This window comes from Dipteris shenzhenensis, chromosome 14 (assembly GCF_047967505.1).
Source record: "Dipteris shenzhenensis isolate YYH24624 ecotype China chromosome 14, Dip_SZ_1.0, whole genome shotgun sequence".
In the NCBI taxonomy this organism is placed as follows: Eukaryota; Viridiplantae; Streptophyta; class Polypodiopsida; order Gleicheniales; family Dipteridaceae; genus Dipteris; species Dipteris shenzhenensis.
In genome coordinates, this window is record NC_141609.1 from 31,880,013 (window position 1) to 31,903,260 (window position 23,248).

The 23,248-nt window shown below is 46.2% G+C and overlaps 1 protein-coding gene across 1 annotated transcript in view; it reads right to left on the reverse strand.

The window, feature by feature from the left end:
- The window catches only part of LOC147894483 (uncharacterized), a 214,759-nt gene that overhangs the window by 90,677 nt on the left and 100,834 nt on the right, over positions 1–23,248 (reverse strand). Inside the window, exons 10-11 of the mRNA XM_087385319.1 lie at positions 8,582–8,643; positions 5,305–5,307 (exon numbers count right to left, since the gene is read on the reverse strand). Coding sequence (XP_087241445.1) covers positions 5,305–5,307; positions 8,582–8,643 — 65 coding nt within the window. The remainder of the gene's footprint in view (positions 1–5,304; positions 5,308–8,581; positions 8,644–23,248) is intronic.

The window sequence follows — 23,248 nt, forward strand, 5'->3', positions numbered from 1 at the left end:
TTTACACTCTTTCAATACCATTTTATGACAGGCTTTGCATGATATATATTGGCCTTGCTTTCCTTCTCGATTGTTTCTCTCATACATCACAGGCTTTGCATGACAGCTACGCTTAGTCCGTATAGTAGCCGATCCGTACAGCTCCATTTCAGCCCATACAATCCATGACCTCCAGCTTCCTCCAACAGCTTTGTTAGATTTTCTACCGGAGTACAGGTTTTTTAACTTTTGACGTACATGTGCAATTGGGGATTTTTGGTGAGCCCACAGGCACACATTTGCACTTGAGATACATTTCCTTGGTTGATTGTAGAGCAATCAGTTCCACTTTGCAGTGGTTGATGCCATACGTGCAGTGATTGCACAGAGCAGTCAGAGGCAATTCCCGTTCAGGTGCATTCTTCTTTGCAGGTGCATTTGCAGTCAATGTTGTTTTTGTGTACTCAGGATGTCTCAGAATGAGAGCTTTGGTATTATGATGACCGAGGGTGATAAGTTGGAAGGATCCAACTATGCCTTGTGGTCATTCATGCTCAAGAACATTATCGTTGGCAAGAACTTATGGGATATTGTGAGTGGTGATGAGACTCTCGCTCGTTTGATGAGCTAGTTGGGTTGTTGTTATAGGAAGAGGAGAGGACCTCCAATTTTGCCTATTCTTCCCCTGTCAAGGTGAGCAAGCACTTGCCACCCAAGGAAAGGGAAATTTTCAGCAAAAGGGAGGTCATTTTCAGAAAAAGAACAGCCATACATATCAGCCCAAGAATGAGGGGAATGCAAGTACAAATCAAGGTCCTAAGGTGAAGAAGGGCAGATCCAATTATTGTAAAGAGCCAGGTCATTTTATTGTAGAGTGTCTGAAAAGGATTGCTAATGAGAAGAAAAGGCAAGGCACGTAATTTTGTTGTACCAACTGAAAATGCAAATGCTCCACTGCAAGCACACTTTGCACAAGAGGACAAAGATTTTGTGTTTGCTGCAGTTCAGGACAGCTTTGATGCCAGGGGGGATCCTAGTGCACATGCTCAGTCTATTGATGCTTATTTTGGTGCCATTGATACATGGTATTTGGATAGTGGTGCTACTAAGCACATGACTCCTAGAAAGGAGTGGTTGAGGAAATCTCACATGTTCATGGCAGGCAGGTTACATGTGCAAATGATGCATCACAGTACATCATAGGAGTGGGAGATATTCCCATCCTTTTGGATTCAGGCAAGAAAAAATACATCCATGATGTTTGGCATGTCCCAGATTTGAGAAAGAATTTAATTTCAGTTTCTTCTATTGCCCATGATCAACACATGCTTGTTGAGTTTCAAAATGATCAATGCAGAATCAAGGATCCCAAGAAAGGGTATGAAATTGTGGCAACAGGTACTTATGATAAAGGGCTATACAAGCTTGATGTTCAGCCCTATGTACAATAAGCTTGGCTGTCTCATTTTCTTCTCCCAGTGATTTATGGCATGCCAGAATTGGCCATGTCCATCATAGGGCATTGGCCTACTTGTACCCCCCCATGAAGGCAAGGTGAGAGACTACTGGGATGGAACCAAGAACAAAACATGACAATGATGGTCTAAGGTGAGGGACTATTGGAATGGAACCAAGAACAGAACATAACAATGACGGTCATCAAACTATGCACCCTATGTAACTCAAAGGCTAAAGTTTGAGCGTAGGGGTTGATCCAAGCACTCTCATGGCTTGAGACTCAACATGCTCCACGTTGATAGGACAAAACTTGTATCAAGTTTTTGAGCACTGTATATAGCTGTGGGTAGGCACATAGTTGTACACATCTAGGGTAGGTGTGGACTTTTGGCATTTGTGGATTTTTCTTTCACAAGCATGATGGACTAATGTATAGTTTTTTGAGACAATAAAGTATATTTTGTAGGGACTTCATGGGAAATGATGAAATGCAATGTGGTTGTACCAGACTTCCAGAGCAAGGGTGTCCAGTGTGTGGTCAAGTGAAATGTTTTTGGGGTCATGAAATCAAGTCATGAAGGGTTTTTTTATTTTATTTTCCTAAGTCAATGTGCACCTGCATGTTACACGAATTTGATATGTTCTGGTGTCCATGTCAAGGGGCTTTTCATGTGTGTGTACGGGGGTACATGCAAGTCTTAATGTGCATGCTAATGTGTGTGGGAATTGTGTGACCAAAGGTCCAAAATGTGCATTTAATGTGCCTTGGGGGATATTTGCATTTTTTAAATGGAAGAGTGGTAAATTCTACGTGATGAGGTGGCTGGACTGATTGGGAAGGCATCCTGCTCACGCAAAGGTGGCTACGTAGCAAGGAATGTAGAGCTTCTGGATTGCGATCAATCACGTTTAGAGAAATCTAGAATTTCTGAAGTAAAGAGGAAGCGACGCACGTAACTAGGAGTCTGGTAGATGAAAGCGAAAGGCAAAGCGCCCATCAAGTAAAGGCCTATGTACGTGATGGGAGGGGGATTTTCCGACAGCATGCTTGGCACAAAGGGACTCTAGGTTTGGAAAGGATAAGCTCTAGGTGCTTCGGGGTTACAGCTACGTGGTGAATTCAGATCGAATGGGAGAGAAGGGCTATTGCGGACGCTGTTGGTAATCTTCACGTAAGGGAGTTTGTGAGCTTGTGTGCGCTGAGAAGACCTTGGCACTGGAGATCTCCATAGATAGCGAGCTGTTTGTAGTTGGCTGAGCATGGCTACCACACAGGCAGGACGATCGTCATTTGCACGTGAGCTGATGCACAAAATGTATGGTCTAGCTAAGATCATCTAAAGGACTGTTGGTGGTGCTACAATGCAGCACAGAGTAATCTTCGCGACAGAGACTCCATGAATTCCGTATGCAAGAGATAGAGGGACGAAGAAATTGCAAGCTAAGGGCAATGGAACGTGACCTTCATTCCCCACATAACTCACAATGAATCACTCTCATGTGAGGCTTTGTCTTCATAGTTTCAATCCCTAACCACACAAAAATTCAAGCAACATTCCCCAGCCAATTTTTCTAGGCCGTTTTGTCTTGAGTACCCAATCTCAATTCAAAACTCCTCCTATCCCCAACAAGATCGTCCAAAAGATGACAAGGAAAAAAAAGGAAAATTATGTACTTCACCATGTCAGATAGCTGAGACTTCATAGGGATTAGCTGCAATGTGGGCTCGTAGATGATGAGCTTATGAACTAGGTTCCAGAGCAGATATCCTCATACACAAATTTACAAGTCAATCTCCCACACAATCTGACTAGAACATGGATCACACAGACTCAAAGAGAGCCAAAAGACTACACAGCCCGAAACAGATAAACTTAGAACTGAACTTCCCCCCAAAACTCTGAGAATAGTCAGCCTCAGAATACTATCAACCCACAGCCCACACTCCTAAGCTTCCATCAAGAACAACAGCTCATAACTCCCACAAAGCTGCAACAGGGCCACCTCCTCTCCTTCTCTATCAGTACCCAGGAATCTCCCACGATCAAATCAGCATAAGATCACAACCATGTCAAAGAGGCTTCCAATTCCTTCAGGATAGCTTCTCTTCCCTCACGAAGCAGAAGATCAGTGATTTACGAACATCTGCAGCAAGCATCAATCTCACGTTCTTCCACAAAGAGTGCCCAGCTCCTTTAGGACAACCATCATCATAGATGATATGGTGGTGTAGGATAGACTAGGACTTAGTCTATTTTGGTGTGTAGTACTTTGATACTATATATACCAAGTACTTGTGCTTCATTTTCATTGAGCATTCTATTGGATTATCTGTGTGACCACTTCTTGCTCACTTGTGTTCACAACCTTTCTCCATTTGTTCCTTCACAAGTTAACCTAGCTTCAAGGTTCATTCATTGGCACTTGCTTATACACTATGATGAGTCTAGTACATTATGCTAGCTCCCTAAAGTGGCTCCACCATGTGCATAGGATGAAATTTTAAACAATGGGGCTTTGAGCAAGTAGACCTAGCTTAAGGATCAATCATTGGCGCTTGCTTATTCACTTGAGTCAGTAAATTATGCTAGCTCTCTCTCTCTCTCTCTCTCTCTCTCTCTCTCTCTCTCTCTCTCTCTCTCTCTCTCATAGTACCTATCCACAAGTCGGGGGACCCTATGGAGCCGTCGAATCACAGGACCATCATGATTGGCCACGTTATGGCCAAGATCTATGCATCAGTTTTGGAAAGTTGTATAAATGACCATGTCGAGACGACAGGACTCAGAGCCAGAGGGCAGGCTGGATTTCGCAAGGATCATTCGACACTTGACCACATCCTCACACTCAGGGCACTGGTAGAGGAGGCGAAGTCACGAAGGCAACGGCTTTATTGTTGCTTCGTGGACTTCAGGAAGGCATTTGACACAGTTCCGCGATTCAGATTATTTCAGAGGATTCGCCAGATGGGCTTCAGTGGAGAGATACAGTGGGCTATCATGGCTTTGTATGAGAGAGTCACTCGTCGGGTTCGGACACGTGAGGGGCTCTCAGAGGAGGTATGCAGCACGATTGGGGTGAAGCAGGGTTGCCCGCTCTCTCCTACTCTCTTTGGATTATATATTGATGAGCTAGAGATGTTTATACAGATGACAGGCGGTGTGGGCTCTACTCTCTCAGGATCCTCCATTCCTATCCTCCTGTATGCGGACGATGTGGTTCTCATTTCCTCTACTGCTCAGGGCCTCCAGGCACATATTGAGGCACTCCACAGGTTTTGCCAGGACAGGGGGTTGACCGTAAACCTTGGCAAGACCAAGGTTATGGTTTTCAACACCTCTGATCGTATTTACAGCACGGATGAGTTTTGCTTCACTTATGACGGACAGCCCATTGAGCTTGTTAGAGAGTACACTTATTTGGGGGCAGTTTTCAGGGGACCGGTTTTCACCATGACATATGCAGCACGAGATAGGATTAGTAAAGGGTATGCTTCGTTGGCTCATCTTGAGCGTCAGTGTTTTCAGTCCCACTTTCAGCATCCCAATACGAAATCATTGCTTTTTGATACATTGGTGAGACCAGCTGCGATGTATGCAGCTCCTTTCTGGGCAGGAGACCTCGGCGCTGCAGATTGGAGACGAGTAGAGAGGTTACAGATAAAAAAAATGTTCTCTCGGCTCATTAGGGCCAAGGCTACAGTTCCCCACGAGATCATGCTAGCAGAGTTTGGAGCTACTCCCCTTGCATTGGATGCAGCGTTTCAGTCGGTCATGTATTTGCACAGGGTTAGGGAGTTTGGAGACTCAGCAGCAGGCAGAGCTCGGTTGCCATGGTTAGCACTTTCATCTTCTATGGAGTTGGCACGATCTAGGGCCCGATACTGCTGGTACTTCAGACTCACTAGGTGGCTCACATCTCTTGGACTAGACATGGATAAACTGCCTCCCTTCCGATACAGCATAGATGCCCCTCATCTCGAGTTGACTCGCCACGAGCTTAGCCAGGTCACGAGAGCAGACTTGCTGCAGCTTCATACGTATCGCACTTGGATTTATCCCATGCAGCTTCCGACGAAGATGGCCACATATCGTGACCACTTCCTTCGGATCTCAGAGGATGGATTTGTCATTCCACCAGGCTATACAGGTATCCACATGTCCCACTCACTGAGGATTGCCCTTGGCCAGCTTAGAGTCTCTTCGCATCAGCTCGAGATAGAGGCTGGTAGGATGCGACGCATGGAGGATGGACGACGATCAGGCCGAGAGACCAGGATCTCTGCCCTTGTTGCACCATGGGAGAGGTGGAGTCAGAGGAGCACTTCATTTGCAGATGCCCGCTATATTATGAGCTCAGAGGTAGATTCCACTGTCTCTTCACGGATGGCTTTGGACCTCTCTCACGAGTGATGGACTACGAGGATCAGCATTGCCTAGCTCTTTATGTCAGGGAGGCCACTATGCTTCGACGAGACTACCTCAGAGACCATCAGCACAGACCGGAGCGTGATAGAGCCCAGCCTGATAGAGCTCAGGCACACGCTATACCAGAGGACAGAGACCAGGAGGAGCACGAGGAGGTCAGAGCTCACACAGGACACATGCCTCCACCCTGTGGATGTACATATGAGATGGTTTGTAGACGCCGCAGGATCTTGTTACATAGGGGACGTACTCGCCGCTTCATCTCCAGACGATCCAGGAGGATGGCAGCTTTTCGGAGGAGACTTACTCATGGAGATCTCGCCCCACCAGCCGCTCACCTCACCTTTGCTCAGATTTGTACTCTCATAGCAGGAGGCAGAGTCGATGGACAGGATTTCCAATATTATTTTGGTTCTCAGACTCCGTGACACCTAGACTTGTATCTTTGCATTGGCATATTCTACTCATCCCCCCATTTTGCACCCAGGGGCGGTTTCCTTGCATCTAGTTTACTTTGTATTTAGGCTCAAATTTGACATTATGTACTTTCACTTGCATTGTATTGCGTAGCACTTAGATGATATTCGACGATGCCTCTTCTTTGTGGCACGTTGATTTTGTGCTATCTTGTATGCAGAGTTCTTGATGTCCCATGGGCCCATTTTGGCCTTTAGTGGACAATAATACACTTTCTTTCTTTCTCTCTCTCTCTCTCTCTCTCTCTCTCTCTCTCTCTCTCTCGGGCAGTTCCGGGTCTCTTCACACAGACTTCACATCGACAGTGGCAGAGCAGAGCGACTACCCAGGGAGAGGCGCATATGCACACTGTGTGACATGCAGGAGGTTGAGACAGAGGAGCATTTCATCTTCACGTGTCCTGTGTACTATGAGATCCAAGGGCATTTCCACTGTCTCTTCAGGGATAGTTATGGGATTTTGGCCCGTTTCCTCTCCTACCCAGACTAGCGGTGTTTGGCGGGTTTCATTCATGAGACACTTAGACACCGCGAGAGGATACTCCGAGCACGGAGACAGGAGAAGACTTCTTCCTCGGTTGATTCCTCTCAGAGCTCTATCACAGAGTTCTTTCAGCTAGATCACATGGACTCCCACGAGACGAGGCCTCGACATGACCGTGACCTAGAGCCTGTGACCCGATAGCTCAAACAAAGGTTCGACACACACGTCACACTTGGAGACATCCCCTCCTTGTTTAGAGTCGGAGCCTGACCGACGGGGGTCACAGTAGCCCTGGTCAGACGCAGAGCTACGACCAGGAGACGTGCCAGGACCGCACCTCTGAGTGGCCAACAGCACTCTATTGCCGACTTCATGCCTCCACTGCCTCATCCATCCTGATATCTTGCTGTTGCCGAGGATGATGATGATATTGATGATGATGCTGAGATTGATATATAGTCGGCCATCGACATGACTGTGTTGTACTTAGGACTTAGTACTGTTATTCTGCATTTTTGCATTTTGCATTGGTATGGATGCTCGTTTAGTAGCTCCATTACCACAACTTGTTGTATCAGGATTTTCATAGTCTCATAGACCCATTGGTCTTTTGAAGATTTTAATAAATTTTCTTTCTTTCTTTCTTTCTTTCTCTGAAGTAGTTCCACCATGTGCATAGGCTGAAATTTTGATTTGGGAGTCATAGCAAACTCTTGGAGAAAATGGGTTAGGAAGCAAAGGAGGTGTGTGACTAGGGAGAAATCCTAAAACCACTTGGTATTTGAAGGCTATGGCTTTATGGGGGTGTTTCCATTAAGTTTTCTTAGGGGGACCTAGGTGAATAGGAGGGGATTGATGCAGTCAACCACATCAGGAGCCTTCCATTCTTTGACTTTATAGTTAGTAATGAAATTTCAGATTAGAGCCAACAAATGAAGATTGTCTAGAGCTCATCACTTGCGGAGAGCTTTTAGATCACTCCAGACTTAGGTATTTTGAAGAAGGCTTTAAAAATCCCTAAGGAATAGAAAAGTCGCTCTTTTCTTCTGGCTCTTCGTTTGTGGAGAGATTGTAGTAAATCAGTTGATGAGTCTATTCAGCATTGCCTCTATGAGTAGACAAGCCAAGATTGTCTAGGCTAGGATTGCAAGATTAATGGATAGGTTTTATTTCTCCACCTTGTTCCTCACTTGGGCCTCGGTGGCTTGGCTCTCTTTGACAAGACTACAACTATTTTATGAGGGTCAGGTCTCTTCTTGGTCTATCATGGGTTGTTGTCATGTTCTAGCATTTTGTTGACTTAACATTGCTCCAACCTAGCAGTATAGAACCCCACCTACATCAGCATCACCACATGGCACATTTAGAGCTTCAGATGTACAAATGCTATAGATGGTACCCGGGTCCACCAAGCTCATACCATGGCTAGCATCTACATAGATATAGTATACACCCTGATGGACGTTTGGCCTAGAATGTAGGAAATTTCACGGTCTACATTGGCAAGGAGGACCTTTTTTCTCAAACAGTCCTTTTCTGAGTCCCTTTGGCCTGGTGTGACACTTTCAGGTACCACAGTCTTGGTTTCTTTTGGAATTTGTATATACTTACATATTTTGAGTGGTACTCTACTACTTGTTTCTCATCCTTTGCATGATGCCTTGAGTGGTTTGCTTTTGACTGTTTCTTTCATACTTAATAGACTGTTAACTTTAGGGGAAAAAACAAACTTGAGTTTGAAAGCAAGTGTTTCTTACAAAGATTCACCATCGCATACACCACATGCGTCCAATTTCCCACTTTCGCAGCATTTTCCATCCTGTCCAACCACCAAAAAAAAATCTCATTAATCTTTTTGAATTTGGGTTTTAGCAACCTCAATCAAAGTTGTCATCCATGAAACCACAACATTTTGTCAATCTAATGGCAAACAAACATTCCATCTTCAAGGTGGCTCTCAATAATACTGAATCATGATCTTTTTTTGCCTTTTGTCTAAAACAGTGAGAAAATAAAATAGTATTGTCTAAAGAGAAATACAATAGTTATGTGGGATCAAGGTATGCATTAAGTTTTTCTCCATGTGAAGAAACTCAATGGATCAAAAAGTATGGATTTGTTTTTGCCATTTCTATTTCAAATTCTTGGAGACCTTCCTATTTACACGTTCTATAAGTACATCTATTTGGCTTTTAAAGGGTTCTTCTTGTGTATGGCTCATGATACACAAAGGTTCCTTATCTTTTTTATTTTGCAAAAAGTTAACTCCTAGCAAGTATAGCTAGAAAAGACAATAAGATCAAGAAAAGCTCATATGAAAATCCTAGTTAGGACTTACTAACAATCAGGTAAATATCCGAGGTTGGCTCAGCCAATCTAGAGTCTAAATATGCCACAAGGGTCTCTGAAAGTGTGATAGGAAAACACAGTCCCAATCCCTCATAATAGATGCTCTCCTAGCTCCTACCTTGATGGCCATAAGAGCATGGATAAAATCCTATTAGATGATGAAAAGGAACTAAAAAGTCCACTTTGATGCCCTTTGTACATCTAAAATACCAAATCTGGCATGCAATGAGACTCACGATAATCTCCTAGGCCAAGTCTACGGAAAAGGTGTGGTGGATAGTGGTACCAAGTCCAAATGCCTTGGAATCAAACCAAGGCTATAGTATTTGAATCTACTTCCTTATAAAACATATGAGCTCTTGATCAAGTGAGCCAAGAAATGGATCCCCATGTGATGACCTCTCCTCGTCCTATCAATCAAGTGCCAAATACTTTGGGCCTCTGCAACCCCATAGGCAATGTTGAATGTACTATGTCACTGCAAGGCATCACAGGCATCCACACAAAGAACCTTCCTCCAAGGTTAACAAGGAGTCCAGAATGCTAGAAGGGCAAAAAAAACATGGAAAATGTATCTTCCCATAGTGGGCCTACAAGTGAGGGGTGCTAATATGCTCTCTTTTTTTTCAATGAAAAGACTTCTATTAAGTATGAAGAAAGCCCCACAGAAAATGCTTATGGAAAAAGTACATCATGCATAGCATGAAAAAGAGAATACCTTAAGTGGGTCAACAACCTGCTCATCAAAAAGAGCCAGTAAAGCACCAAGGTTTGAGGCTCAAAAGTCACCTCAAACCTGTGGTGGACTATGATGGAAAAGAGGAGCCCCTTCACTCCCTAATGAGATAGTCCTCCTGGCAAAGACTACCTGGGAAGACTGTATGAGGGGGGAGTTCCTCTCCCTTCCAGAGGTGTTACCGGAGGCCAAAGGCCACTGGTGTGAGAAGCATGAGTGTTGTAAGCTCTAATGCAGTGAATCGCGCGGAGTGCACCGTGCAGTGGTGTGTGGGTGTCGTAGGCTGTACTACTGCAGTGAATCGCGCCAAATTAGTGCACTATGCTAGATGACGGTCACATGAGGAATCCACAACATGAGTGCAAGAAGAGACACTAGTGAACAATCCCCATATATGAAAGAAACAGAAAGCATGAGAAAGTGACCAAGTTGGCCGAAGTACACATCACTAGAACAACACCCACAAGTCACAAGTCACAAGAACCAAAATACACAGGTCTATCCCCATACTACAGAGAGGTACAATAGGCGAGCTCATAGCTCAAGCTCCTATCTTCTCCACACACTCTCTTCTTGGTGGGCTCATAACTCTAGCCTCTATCTCTCTTCACACTCTCCTCTTTCTCTCTCTCCAATGCTTCTCTTTCATCCTCATCCCTGTGCCTTGGAGGGTCCCTTCCTCGCTAAGAATTCCCCCCCTTTCCCCGGATTGGTGATTCTCCTATCTCCTTAGCTGTTGAGGATAGCCGTTGTGCCGCTAGCTCTCTTGATGTCTTTGGCGACTTCTTGACTCGCCAACCTCTTCTAGTTAGGGTGGTGTAAAGACTCCATGTGCATGGGCACTGGATCACCGCACTAATGAACCATTGTACAATTCTTCACCATGTGCAACTGTTAATGCCCCTGACTAATCCATGTGCGGAGCTCACCCTCCATGTGCACAGCTCTCGATGAGATCACCTTGGGCATGGTAATCCTGGGAGAACCTATGGTGACACGTGTCGACCTATGGTTGACATTTGTCAGCGCACAGTCGCCTTGGGTATGGTACTCCTAGGTGAACCTGTGGTTGACACGTGTCGACGTACTCCTAGGTGAACCTGTGGTTGACACGTGTCGACGCATGACATGTGGTCCACGCCTAATGTCATGTGGTTGACATGTGTTGACACATGGTCAACATGTGGTCATGCATGTTGACATGTGGTCAACGCGTGACGACAGTAATTGCTTGGGATGTCTCTATTGTAATAGTTTCCCCCGCCACTATCATTCACCGTCCTGGTGGATAGAAAATGAAGAGGAAAACCCGTAAAAAAGAAAAAGGAAACTACAAGCCATGTATATGGCCATACAATAGAAAAAGGGGGAAAATTATAGACCATGTGTCTGGCCGTGCAAGAAATACCAGCAATTGTATTAAAATGAAACTTTGTAAAATAAAATGCCTCCTTGCATGAGTTACAACAGTGAAAATTGAACAAAACAGAGGAGATAACACCATGATATATACAATGATAGCAAATCTGCTTGTTAAAGATCAAAAGGTGTTATGAAACCAAAAAAGACATATGTATCCAGAGATCACCGAGGAAGGTCATCGGTAGCCTTCTCCTTTGCCACAATCGTATCCATCCCAGGTTTGTTGTTTTCCTCCTCGGCCTCAATTGTATCCATCACATTTCTGAGATCCTGGTACTTTGCCTTATACTAGTGGTATCGCCTGTAGTAATGATCATGTTGTGATTGCAAAGTGGAATGGGAAGTCTGAAGGGTGGTAAGCTGTGTACAAAGCTCTGTAAACTCATCATCCATGGCTGAAAGCTTCCCTTCCAATTCAGCCACCCGAGAATCAGATTTTTCCTTGGCAGAGAGTGAGGAAGTCAATGAGTCCTACAACTGAGTGAGCTCCTGCTATAATTTGGATACTTTTGTTGCATGCTGGCTTTGCAAAGTTGCCATGTCTGCTTCCCACTCTTGTTTGTGAATGAGGCGGTGATCTTCGAGGGCAGCCCGCTCAATATTCCAAGCGATGTCGCGCTCATGGATAGCTGATTCCTGCTGTTTTTTTCAGCCCTCTTCATGCTGCCGAAGTGTCACCTTTGAGGCGCGCTACTGTGCTGCTTGGGCTTTTTCAAACTCCAGCTTTAAGTGTTGTTGCTGGGAGAGCAGTTTATGCGTATAACCTGTTGAATTAAATACTATGGCTCCCACTTGGGTGAAGGTATCATCCATGATGCGCTGCGCTAGATGTAGGGACCTCTAAACCATGCATATCTATCACTGAAATTCAGCCAGTCAGCCATATTGATCATATCCCCAACTCTTCGAACATGGCGGGCATAGCGAGACTTTTTGTTGAGGCCAGATGATCTAAGTCCACATAACATTGCGGGGCCCTGGAGGTCTTCTGGTTCTCTACTAGGAATTCTTGCAAAGGAATGGTGAAAATCTGATCCACATCCTCCTCTTCCAAGCATACTGGGGAGCGTTTCCTGTGTAGGACAGATAGTAGTCTCATGTAGTCGCTATACTACTGCTCCACAAGAGACATATTTGATAACAATCGGCTCGAGGAAGCAGCAATATAAGCTGTCAACATGTCAGGGGTGGGCAATCAGCATATTTGGGCAATTTTCCTCCTTCAAATACCTGTCCTTATGGTGTAGGTGCCGGAGGATCTCCCTGGGAGGGGCTCCCACTCCTATCTCTGCACTATGGGGGGCGTGGGGGGACTGGCCTATGAGAAATATGAATTACTCTTGGAGAAGCTTGAGAAAACCCTTGAGAAAGCCTGTGAGAGTTAGGTCCTAGAGTCAGGTTCACATCCAACCCACGGTAGGATCCTGCGAGGCATGATGGCTCCTGGATGGTGGCGATGATGACTGCATCTGTGAAAGTAGTGGCAAGGCAAGATGTATTGCCGTGGTCCATCTCGATGCTTGCAAAAATGAAGTATCTGAGGGGGTTACTGGTACAACACCCATCGCCAATCATTGGTACAACACCCGTCATCACTGGTTGATCATGGGGTAGACCCAATGCGACCATACCAACCGGAAGTCCTGATGTCATTGGCGAACATGCACAACTGCCCCTGATACAGATACCACTGATACTGATGTCACTGCGGGTGGGGAATCTGAGACAAACGTCACTGTGGATGGGGATCCTGAAATAGAGGGCACTGCTGCTACTGATGGGAAACGCGAGACAAGTGTCAATACTAATGAGATAACTGATGCTGGTGAGACCTGCTGGACATCTCCGGGGGAGGCTGCATTGGGATTCTCTTTTCGAGATGCCCTCCTTGTCGAAAGGGGAGAGGAGATGGGAATTGGGGAAGTGAAAATAGAAGAGGTGGCATCGGTGGTGACAGGAGGGGAAAGGGATGATGAAGGAAGTTGACCTGCTACGATGGAGGGGGGGTTTCCACTGATACAGCAAGAAAGTGATATGTGCCCCACAAGTACATGTATATGTCTCCCAACGCTTGTGGATGGTGTTGCGGAAGGCAGAATAGAACAGAGAAGCAAAGTCGTATGAAGTGATCGAAAGCATGGAGTCGAGTGCAGAATGGATGGATTTAGTGATAAAGAAGTGTCCCAGGGCAGAGTAAAAGTGGATAAACAAATATCGTGCCAAGACCACCTCTCTGCTACTGCGCTCGAGAATTTTCTTACAGTCATGTCCGCGGCGATGAGGCTTGCATTGTGATAAAAAGGACATGAATCTTGGCGACTCTGTGTGAGGTGGCAAAAAAGGGAGAGTCATAAGATGGAGGTAAGTGGACACGAGACCGGGAGTGAACATATGCCTAGAACCTAAGAAGCCAAAGGTATCTGTAGCAAAGTCATAGGATTGAATAAAAGCAGTACACATCTGGATGTCCACAGGGGGAAGTATCACTCCATCAAACTCTATCAGGGACATGCGTGCTATCTCAATAGGAGATAAAATAGTAGACAGTTTGAGCTTAGGATCCAAAAAGGGTTTGAAGATAACTCGAAGCATTGAGGAGGATGAAGTAGGAGCGAGAAGTACTCTGTTGGACCAGATCGCCACCACCTATACTATGCCCACTAGAATCCTTGGATGTTGCCTTTAGAGTGCCTATGGGGTGCAAATAATTAGAACCCCCATGATCCGAAGAATCTGAGAAACTAGAACGAGGGGATAGCTCCTCATCAGAAATGATTGTGATACTTTTAGAGAGCGGTGACTCCACGCACTAAGGCTACACCGATGGTAGATGCGACTGCATTCGTGACCGCTACCCTGGGTGTGGCTGAGCACAGGATAGAGAGGGCATGGCGGGTGGGGAGAGATCCCAACCGAGAGCAACCCCTGATCATACGATTTCATGACACTCAGGCACGACTTTCAGCTCTACGATGTAGGTTAGTCCTTCGAGATCAGCCAGTGATCTCTATGGATGAGGACCTCACACCTCTATAGGTTGAGGAGAGGCGCTCTTTGCTGCAGCAGCGGGATCAGGCCCGGAAGGAGGGAAAGTGGGTAGTGGTACGAGAGGGACGCCTTCTTACAACAGGCCCCCGTAGGACACCTGCCCCCTCCCCTACATAGGGAAGCGGGGTCTATGAGACTCAAATATCCTGTCCTGCACCATTTGGAACTGTAATGGTATCTTATGGTAAGAACCAGGGAACTTCTCGGAATCCTATACAGGCCACGACATAGTCTTCTATACAGAGACACATTAGAGTCTAGCACGCCCTCTTCCAATAGTCAGCGGATATACATGGGAGTCTGCCTATAGAGATGAGACGAGGGGTATAGGAGGAGTTCGAGGTTCAGGTGGAGTTGCAGTCCTGTTCAGATCCACACTTCGGGGGATCATTTCAGCAGAGCAGAGAGATACACATTCCAGATTTCTTGGGATCCAGATACGACACATGGACAGCCAGGATCTGTTTGTTGCAGTTTGCTACTTCCCCTTGAAGACCTCTCACTTTGCCAGAGATATTTGAGGTGATGATGAGACATCCCCATTTACTGCCCTTTATCAGTCCATCATTGACTTTTCTAGCCGTGGAGAAGTCCTTCTAGTGGGGGACTTCAACGCGAGGACAAGGGCCCGTCAGGTACCACTTCTTGATTTCAGAGATGATTCCACTCTACTGGCACATGTTGACCTTGAGGAGGCAGGTATGCTACGGGTTTCGGCTGACAGGTGAGGTCCATTCTCATCCTATGGGCAGAGGCCCTATTAGACCTAGGCAGGATACATGATCTCATAATCTATAATGGTCTTGACAGATGGCCCGCTTCAGGTGATTTCACATGCTTTCCACATGGGGGGGGCTCGAGTGTTGTTGATTACATCATGGGATCCCCCGACTTCACATCTCGCATTACTGACTTCACTGTAGCACCTCTCCCCCCAGGGGCTGATTATACATATCTTTTCTTTTGCATCTCCACCTCCCTTCGCACAGCACCTTCCACCCCACTCAGTGCTTACTCCACTTACCACGATATACACTTTGATTGGGATCACTCACCTTCTTACTCTGGCCGTCTGTACATACTTCTTGCTTATATTGACTTCATACCCCTTTTAGAGGATCGTGCTGCCCTTGTCACATGCTCACTACACGAGGCTGCCATTCACGCTTTTCCCCACACCACCCACTCCACCCGCCCACCACCCCCTAGAACTGTACCCTGTAATAGTTGGTACGATGATGAGTGTAAGGCCTTACACCATCAACTCAGATTCAAAACCAAAAACAGTCTCCCGAGCGCACCAGATATGCTACGTGAATACCGTAGACTGGTACGGAGGAAGAAACTAGACTTCGTTCGTCGAAACGAGGAGGAGCTACTGAACATTTTGTTTAGTAACAACTCTAAGGACTTCTGGCGGAGATTTCTAGAAATACGGTCCCCTCTGCCACTCACTGACACCCAGATTTAATTATGCACGCACACTTTATGACATCCCAAATCAACTAGTCCCTAGCCTCTCACACATGCCTCATCCCACATCCTGCACCCTCTTCACTAGAGGAGGGGTAAAGGATGCTGTAATGAAACTTCGTAATGGCCGAGCGAAGGATCATGAGGGACTATGCACTGAGTTCATTGCATATGGGATTAACCTCCTAGCCCTGATCTTAGCAAAGCTTTTTAATGAAGCAGTTTGTTTGGGATTTCCACACACTTGGACCATTAACACTATCTCATCCATCCACAAGGCAGGGGATCCCATGAGCCCAGAGAACTACAGGACCATTATGATTGGACATGTCATGTCCAAGATTTATGCATCAGTACTTGACTCCGAGGTTAGCAGACTTGTAGAGTGTCGAGGACTCAGAGCAGAAGGACAGGCCAGATTCCGGCGTGATCATGGAAGCATGGACCACATTTTGGCGCTCAGATATATCATTGAGGAGGCGAGGTCACGGAAGCAGAGTGTTTATTGTTGCTTTGTGGATTTTTGCAAGGCATTTGACACAGTCCCGAGAGCCCGCCTCATACGGTGCCTATAGGACTTGGGTTATGACCAAGAGATCATTTGGGCTGTCATGGCACTTTACAAGAGAGTTTCTGGCAGATTTCGGGCAGGATCCGGGTGGAGAGACGAGATCATGAGTACCATCGGGGTCAAACAAGGGTGTCCTTTGTCGCCTACCTTGTTTGGCCTCTACATTGACGAGCTTGAGATAGTGATGCAGACACAGGGGGGTGTAGGTTGCTCTCTTGCGGGCACGTTGATCCAGATTTTGCTCTATGCAGATGACGTGGCTCTCTTGTCTTCCTCAGCAGAGGGGCTTCAGAGACACCTAGACGCACTATAGTCCTTTTGTGAGTCTCATGATTTGAAGGTCAACCTGGGTAAAACCAAGGTCATGATCTTCAATACATCTCGAGCCATCATGCGTCAGGAGTAGTTCACATTTGCGGGGTCATCTGTTGAGATAGTTTCATCATACACTTATCTTGGGGTTATCTTCTCCGGACCAAGCTTCACTATGAGACCCGTGATGATGCAAGCACGCTTGAGTAGAGGGTATGCCTCATTGGCCAGGCTAGAGAGGCAGTGCTTCCGCTCACACTTTCAGGATCCATGCACCAAGGGGTTGCTTTTTGACTCCTTGGCTCGCCCAGCGCGGATGTACGGCAGCCCTTGTTGGGGGCCAGACTTATCGGATACAGAGTGGGCCCGTGTGGAGCGGCTACAGGTTCTCATGCTATCACGGATGATTTGTGGTACATACAGGAGGTTGAGACAGAGGAGCATTTCATCTTCAATGAGATCTGAGGGATGCGTCAATTTTATGAGCAAAAACTTATGAGCAGGTTTATTCGAGCGTGTTTTTCAAGAGATTAAAAAAAATTTATTTCTTTAGGAAACATGGTTTTTACACTTCTATTTTCACTAGAACTAGATCCCTTATCATAAAAATATACAGACTAGTCACTCAATCAATTTTACACAACATAATTTTTTTATTTATAGACATCCCTTTGTACCCCTGTTATTACCTTTAAAAAGAGTTGAAAAATAATTTCTTTAAAAAACATCCCTCATAATCACTCTCAATGTAATAATACTATACATATATAATTACTTATTAACACATTTATATCATATGGCAATATCTTTCTAGTGTTTTTATAGCATAAATAACAAGATATTTATGGATATGTTTCTAAAGAAGTTTAAATTACTATAAATAAGTATTGACGTAGGCTTATATATCACTCTCATAAAATACATGTAATATTTAATTCTATATATGCAAGATTTTCCAAAATATAACCCCATAGATGTGCTCAAATGGGGTATTCCAATCAATTTGAGTGGTTGAATGACTATATTTGGACATTGGATGTGAAAGCTATGTCACTTTTAAAAGTGTCGTCCAACCTTGGAAAACCTACTTCAAAGGGGTTTCGCTGGCGAAACTACCTGGATGGCTTGCTTCAATGAGCTCTCTTTGAAGAAACCCTTTCATGATGATAGGTTGAGAGAGGTTTTTCAATGCCATCCCCTATTAAGTAAAATTTGTAAGAAGGATCATAAGGGAATTTTCATAGAGAAGTCTACCCTACATGTGGGTTTTTTCAAAAGCCATCCCATTATATTCTCACCATTCCTAAAGATTCACGTAAAGATTTTTGTATAAAATAGGAATTGCTATAACACTTTGCATATTTCTAAGTGAAACTATGTTTTCTTCTGATCCATTTTTGCCATATTTTTGCATAGTTGGAAGCTTTTTTTTTTCCTTTGCTCGGATGCTCGGAAGATTTCGCTCGAAAAATGCTCATCCCCAAATCCGAGGACGTTTCCACTACCTCTTCAGAGATAGTTATGGGATTTTAGCCCATTTCCTCTCCTACCCAGACCAGCGGTGTTTGGCAGGTTTCATTCATGAGGCACTTAGACACCGCGAGAGGATACTCCGAGGACGGAGACAGGAGCAGACTTCTTCCTCGGTTGATCCCTCTCAGAGCTCTATCACGAAGTTCTTTCAGCTAGATCACATGGACTCCAACGAGACGAGGCCTCGACATGACCGTGACTCGGAGCCCGTAACCCGACACCTCAGACAGAGGATCGATACACAGATCACACTTGGAGACATCCCCTTCTTGTTTAGAGTCAGAGCCCGACTGACGGGGGTCACAGTAGCCCTGGTTAGACGCAGAGCTACGACCAAGAGACGTGCTAGGACCGCACCTCTGAGTGGCCGACAACACTGTATTGCTGACTTCATGCCTCCACTGCCTCATCCATCCTGATATCTTGCTGTTGCTGGGGATGATGATGATATTGATGATGATGCTGAGATTGATATATAGTCGACCATCGACATGACTATGTTGTACTTAGTTGTACTTAGGACTTAGTACTGCCATTCTGCATTTTTGTATTTTTTTGCATTTTGCATTTTGCATTGGTATGGACGCTCATTTAGTAGCTCCACTACCACAGCTCGTTGTATCAGGATTTTCACAGTCTCATAGACCCATCGGTCTTCCGAAGACTTTAATAAACTTTCTTTCTTTCTTTCTTTCTAGGTCGTTTGGAAGTACCTTGCGGTGTAGACCCAACAGCTTGGTCATCGGTTGTTCATTTGCCTGGTGACGCCATTGATGGTGGTCCGCGGGCTACCCTAGCTGAGTAAAAGTACGCAAAGAGAGTGTCTCAAGGTAATTCGGGCTTGTACTTGTGGCGAGGGGCAAGAAATTAAAAAACAAGGATGGCGCTGAACAAGGGGGGTTCTAATGAAGAGGCAAAGATGGTTGGAGCCGGTGGGATATAGCCCGATCAAAGGATGGAGAAGGTTGCGGTGAAGAAATAGAGTGAGGAGGGAGGTGCTGATGTCGAGGGTAACACGGGGGCACGAGCTCAGAAGAGAGGAGCCCGCAAAGAGGATCTGCCGCAAGAGCCACCAATGAAGGGCCAACTATCGGAAGGGCACTAGGAAAGGAGCGAGGGGTTGGGATGAATAGAGCTGTGAGGGGGGTGCGGTGATGTAGTCCGAGGGGGTGCGATGAGGAACCGCGAGGGGAGTGATGAGGAAGTCGAGAGGGGGGGCAGGTAGATGGAGCCGGCAAGGGTCTGCATAGATGGAGAGGGAGGGTGGCAGGTGGAAGGAGCTGAGAGGGACACGTAGAGGGCCGCGGGAGGGGGGGTGGATAGATGGAGCTGGGGGGTGCGCAAGGGATAGCGGGAGGGGAGGCGGGTAGAGGGAGCACGAGGCGTAGAGGGTAGTGGGTAGAGGGAGCGAGGGGTGCAGAGGGTAGTGGGAGGGGAGGCGGGTAGAGGGAGTGTGAGGTGCAGAGAGTAGTGGGTAGAGGGAGCGGGGGATGTAGAGGGTAGCAGGAGGGGAGGCGGGTAGAGGGAGTGGGGGTGTGCAAGGGTTCACAGAAGGGGAGGCGAGTAGAGGGAGTCGGGGAGAGGGAGCCCAAGGGGTGCGCAAGGGGGGTTCTGATGGTGATGGGGAGGTGACAAGAGGTGGAAAGAGAAGGTTTTTATAAGAGAGAGGTGGGGTGTGACAAAGGGTGGCAAGAGAAGGTGTTTGTAAGAGAGAGGTGCGGGTGTGACACAAGGTGGAAAGAGAAGGTGTTTGTAAGAGAGAGGTGGGGATGGGACAGAGGGTGGAAAGGGAAGGTGTTTGTAAGAGAGAGGTGGGGATGGGACAGAGGGTGGACAGAGAAGGTGTTTGTAAGAGAGAGGTGGGGGTGTGACACAAGGTGGAAAGAGAAGGTGTTTGTAAGAGAGGTGGGGGAGTGACATAGGGTGGAAAGAGAAGGAGTTATTAAGAGAGAGGTGGGGATGGGATAAAGGGTGGAAAGAGAAGGTGTTTGTAAGAGAGAGGTGGGGATGGGATAGAGGCTGAAAAAAGAATGTGTTTGTAAGAGAGAGGTGGGGATGAGACAGAGGGTGGAAAGAGAAGGTCCGTTAAGAGAGAGAAAGTGACATCGGGGTGAAAAGACAAGGTTCCACGTAGGAAGAGGAAGTGACACCGAGGTGAAAAGGGGAGTTCTCATATAGAGAGAGAAAGTGACACCAGGGTGGAAAGAGTAGAGAGAGAAGGTGACACCGGGGAAAAGGGGAGTCCCCATTTAGAGAGAGAAAGTGGCACTTGATGTCAAGAGGAGGTGGCATTTAGAGAGAGAAAGTGACAACCAGGTAGAAAGAGAAGGTGACACTGGGTGGAAAGAGAAGGCGTTTTGTAGAGAGAGAGGTGGGGACTAATCAATAGTGTATATATAATGGCGAGGAGGGTATTTCCTCATTGAACATGGTACCTCTTGACTCGTGACCCATTCACTAGTGCAGGCAGGAGTCTGCCTTCCAAAGTGGCCAAGTAAACTCCTCCACTGGAGATAAGCCTGGCTATGAAAAATGGTCTTGTCCAACCACTTATAAACTTAGGTTTGTGTTTAAGAAACTTACTCAAACACAACAGTATCAAATCACCAACTTTGAACTCCCTCTTCCTGAGGTTTCGATCATGTCATGCTCTCTGTCGTTTCTACCACACTTCTTGATGGAAAACAGCTTCACTTCGATACTCTACTAGTGCCTCTAGATCCCACAAGCATTCCATTGTACAAGCTTCAAAGTTTTCATCCTTGTCTGGAAGCACCCGGTGGGTGTCAAGATGAAATTTGTAAGGCATGACCGCTTCCAGCAGCTCAAAGGTTGAATACCCAGTACTCGCCTTGTACGCCGTTCGGTAGGTGAATAAAGCAGCTGGAAGTATGTCATCCCAATCTGCTAAACAACTTAGGAAAAGATGATGCATGACCCCACACATTGTGCGATTGGAGCTCTCAGCTAGACCATTTGCATGTGGGTAATAGGGAGATGAAAATTTGTGAACTATTTGTAACATCTTGACTAGGGTAGCAATGGTGTCGTTTAGGAAATGATATCCTCGATCACTCATCAATTCGATAGGACAGCCAAACCTATAGATGATCTGGTTATATAAAAATGTGGCTACAACTTGGGCTGTGCAGTTTTTGACTACCTTGGCTTCTACCCATTTGGTTCCATAGTCAGTTTTTGACTACCTTGGCTACAACTTGGGCTGTGCAGTTTTTGACTACCTTGGCTTCTACCCATTTGGTTTTATAGTCAGTGGCGAGTAGAGCATACTTGTTTCCTCAGCGTGTGGCAGGAGAGATGGGCCCTATGAAATCCAATCCGCAACGATAGAAGGGGGACACTAGAGTGAATGGTTTAAGAGGAAGGTACTCGCGTCTTGTAGGCTTGGGGCCTGCTCATTTGACATGAGTCACATTGGGCCACATGAGTATGGCAGTCGTAGAAGAGTTTGGGCCACCAGAACCCAGCACACATGATCTTTCAAGCAGTAGCAGCCAGGGCTATATGCCCTCCGCCTACGCCAACATGTGCCTCTTCAAGTATGGATTGTGTCTGAGGATCAGAGACTTTTAGCAGTTGGCCACATCAGAGGGAGTGCAGTCAGGATACAGCAGATAGAGGCAGCCATTCCGGCAAAGTGGATAGACACAGATGACATGCTGATCACAGAGTCCACTTGGTGGGGAGCTTTCTCAAGGGCGGGCATTCCTTTACAGATGATTGCCCTGCAGTGAAAAGGACAGCAGGGGTAGGGTGCCCCCACTCCAACAAATCAAGAGGAGGAATCATTGCTCAACCCACTCCCATCATGACAAATTCACGTACAAGGGGGAGCGTGCCTGTTCCCCATGGCCCTCTATATCTCCAAAGGAAATTGGGGGCACTTTTGCCCTTGCAATTGCCTTCACAATTTGAGAAACCGAATCTGTATCTAGTCCTCATTTCCATCATAGATTCTGATGCACTAAGGACTGGGACATTGGCCTGCCTTCCAAAGCCCCCTTATGTCCCACCAGCAGCCTACGAAAAAAGAGGGTGCACTACTTGACCTGCAAGCAGTTGCATCATCAAAAAGGAGGAAAGGTTTCCTGCCCCCTTGATACCTCAAGATCCACCCCTCCAGCAGCCAAGGGGGAGGCTACACCTGCAAAAGCACAACACATAGAAAAAAGCGGAGTGGGTGAACCTGTCCCTACAGCCCCAAGAAACCCCAAGCACAAGAGGCTGCACCTGCTCACCTTTGGTAACAAGAACATGATCCAAAAAGGGGGAGTTGCTCATATCCCCACAACCTTATCGCATCCCCCTAAGTGCAAGGGCTACCACATCGTCGTGCTGCAATCACACATTTTTGGATGGAAAGGATGGATGAGGTTGAAAGGGGAGAAGGGAGCAAACAGCCTCTATCAAGAGGGAGGGGTCTCATTCACGTAGAGAGGGGGAGCCGTCTCAATGTCACCCTAGTACTGTATTCAAAGGAAGGTAAGCCAAAAAGCTAGGCTTCAAGAAAGAAGGAGAGAGAAAATGAGGAAGGGAAAGGGAGAAGGGAGAGGAAGAGAAAAGGAAAGAGAGGAATGGAAAAAAAGGGAAGTAGATCCAATCCAAAACTAGAGCTAACGGCAGGATGATATTTTTCTCTCCCAAACCAAGCTTGTAACTAAACTTAGAACCAGTCATTTACTTGTGCTAGTTGGTCTTTTAATTGTAACCCTCTGTTGTTTGCTGGCAGTTTTTCCAAGTTCACAGACTCCGACACAAGCAAGCTTGCACATATAGACACACAAAGGGGTGTGTGTGTGTGTGTGTGTGTGCATGCACGCAGTGCGCCCTTGACACAGGATTGCCCCATCTCTTAGGATGCTTGCCATCAAGGAGATCTTCCTCAGTCATGCCTGGAAATAGTTTCTCTTTGCTTTTGATTTCCTGTTGAGGCTCTCTGTTTTTTGAGACCCTCATGTA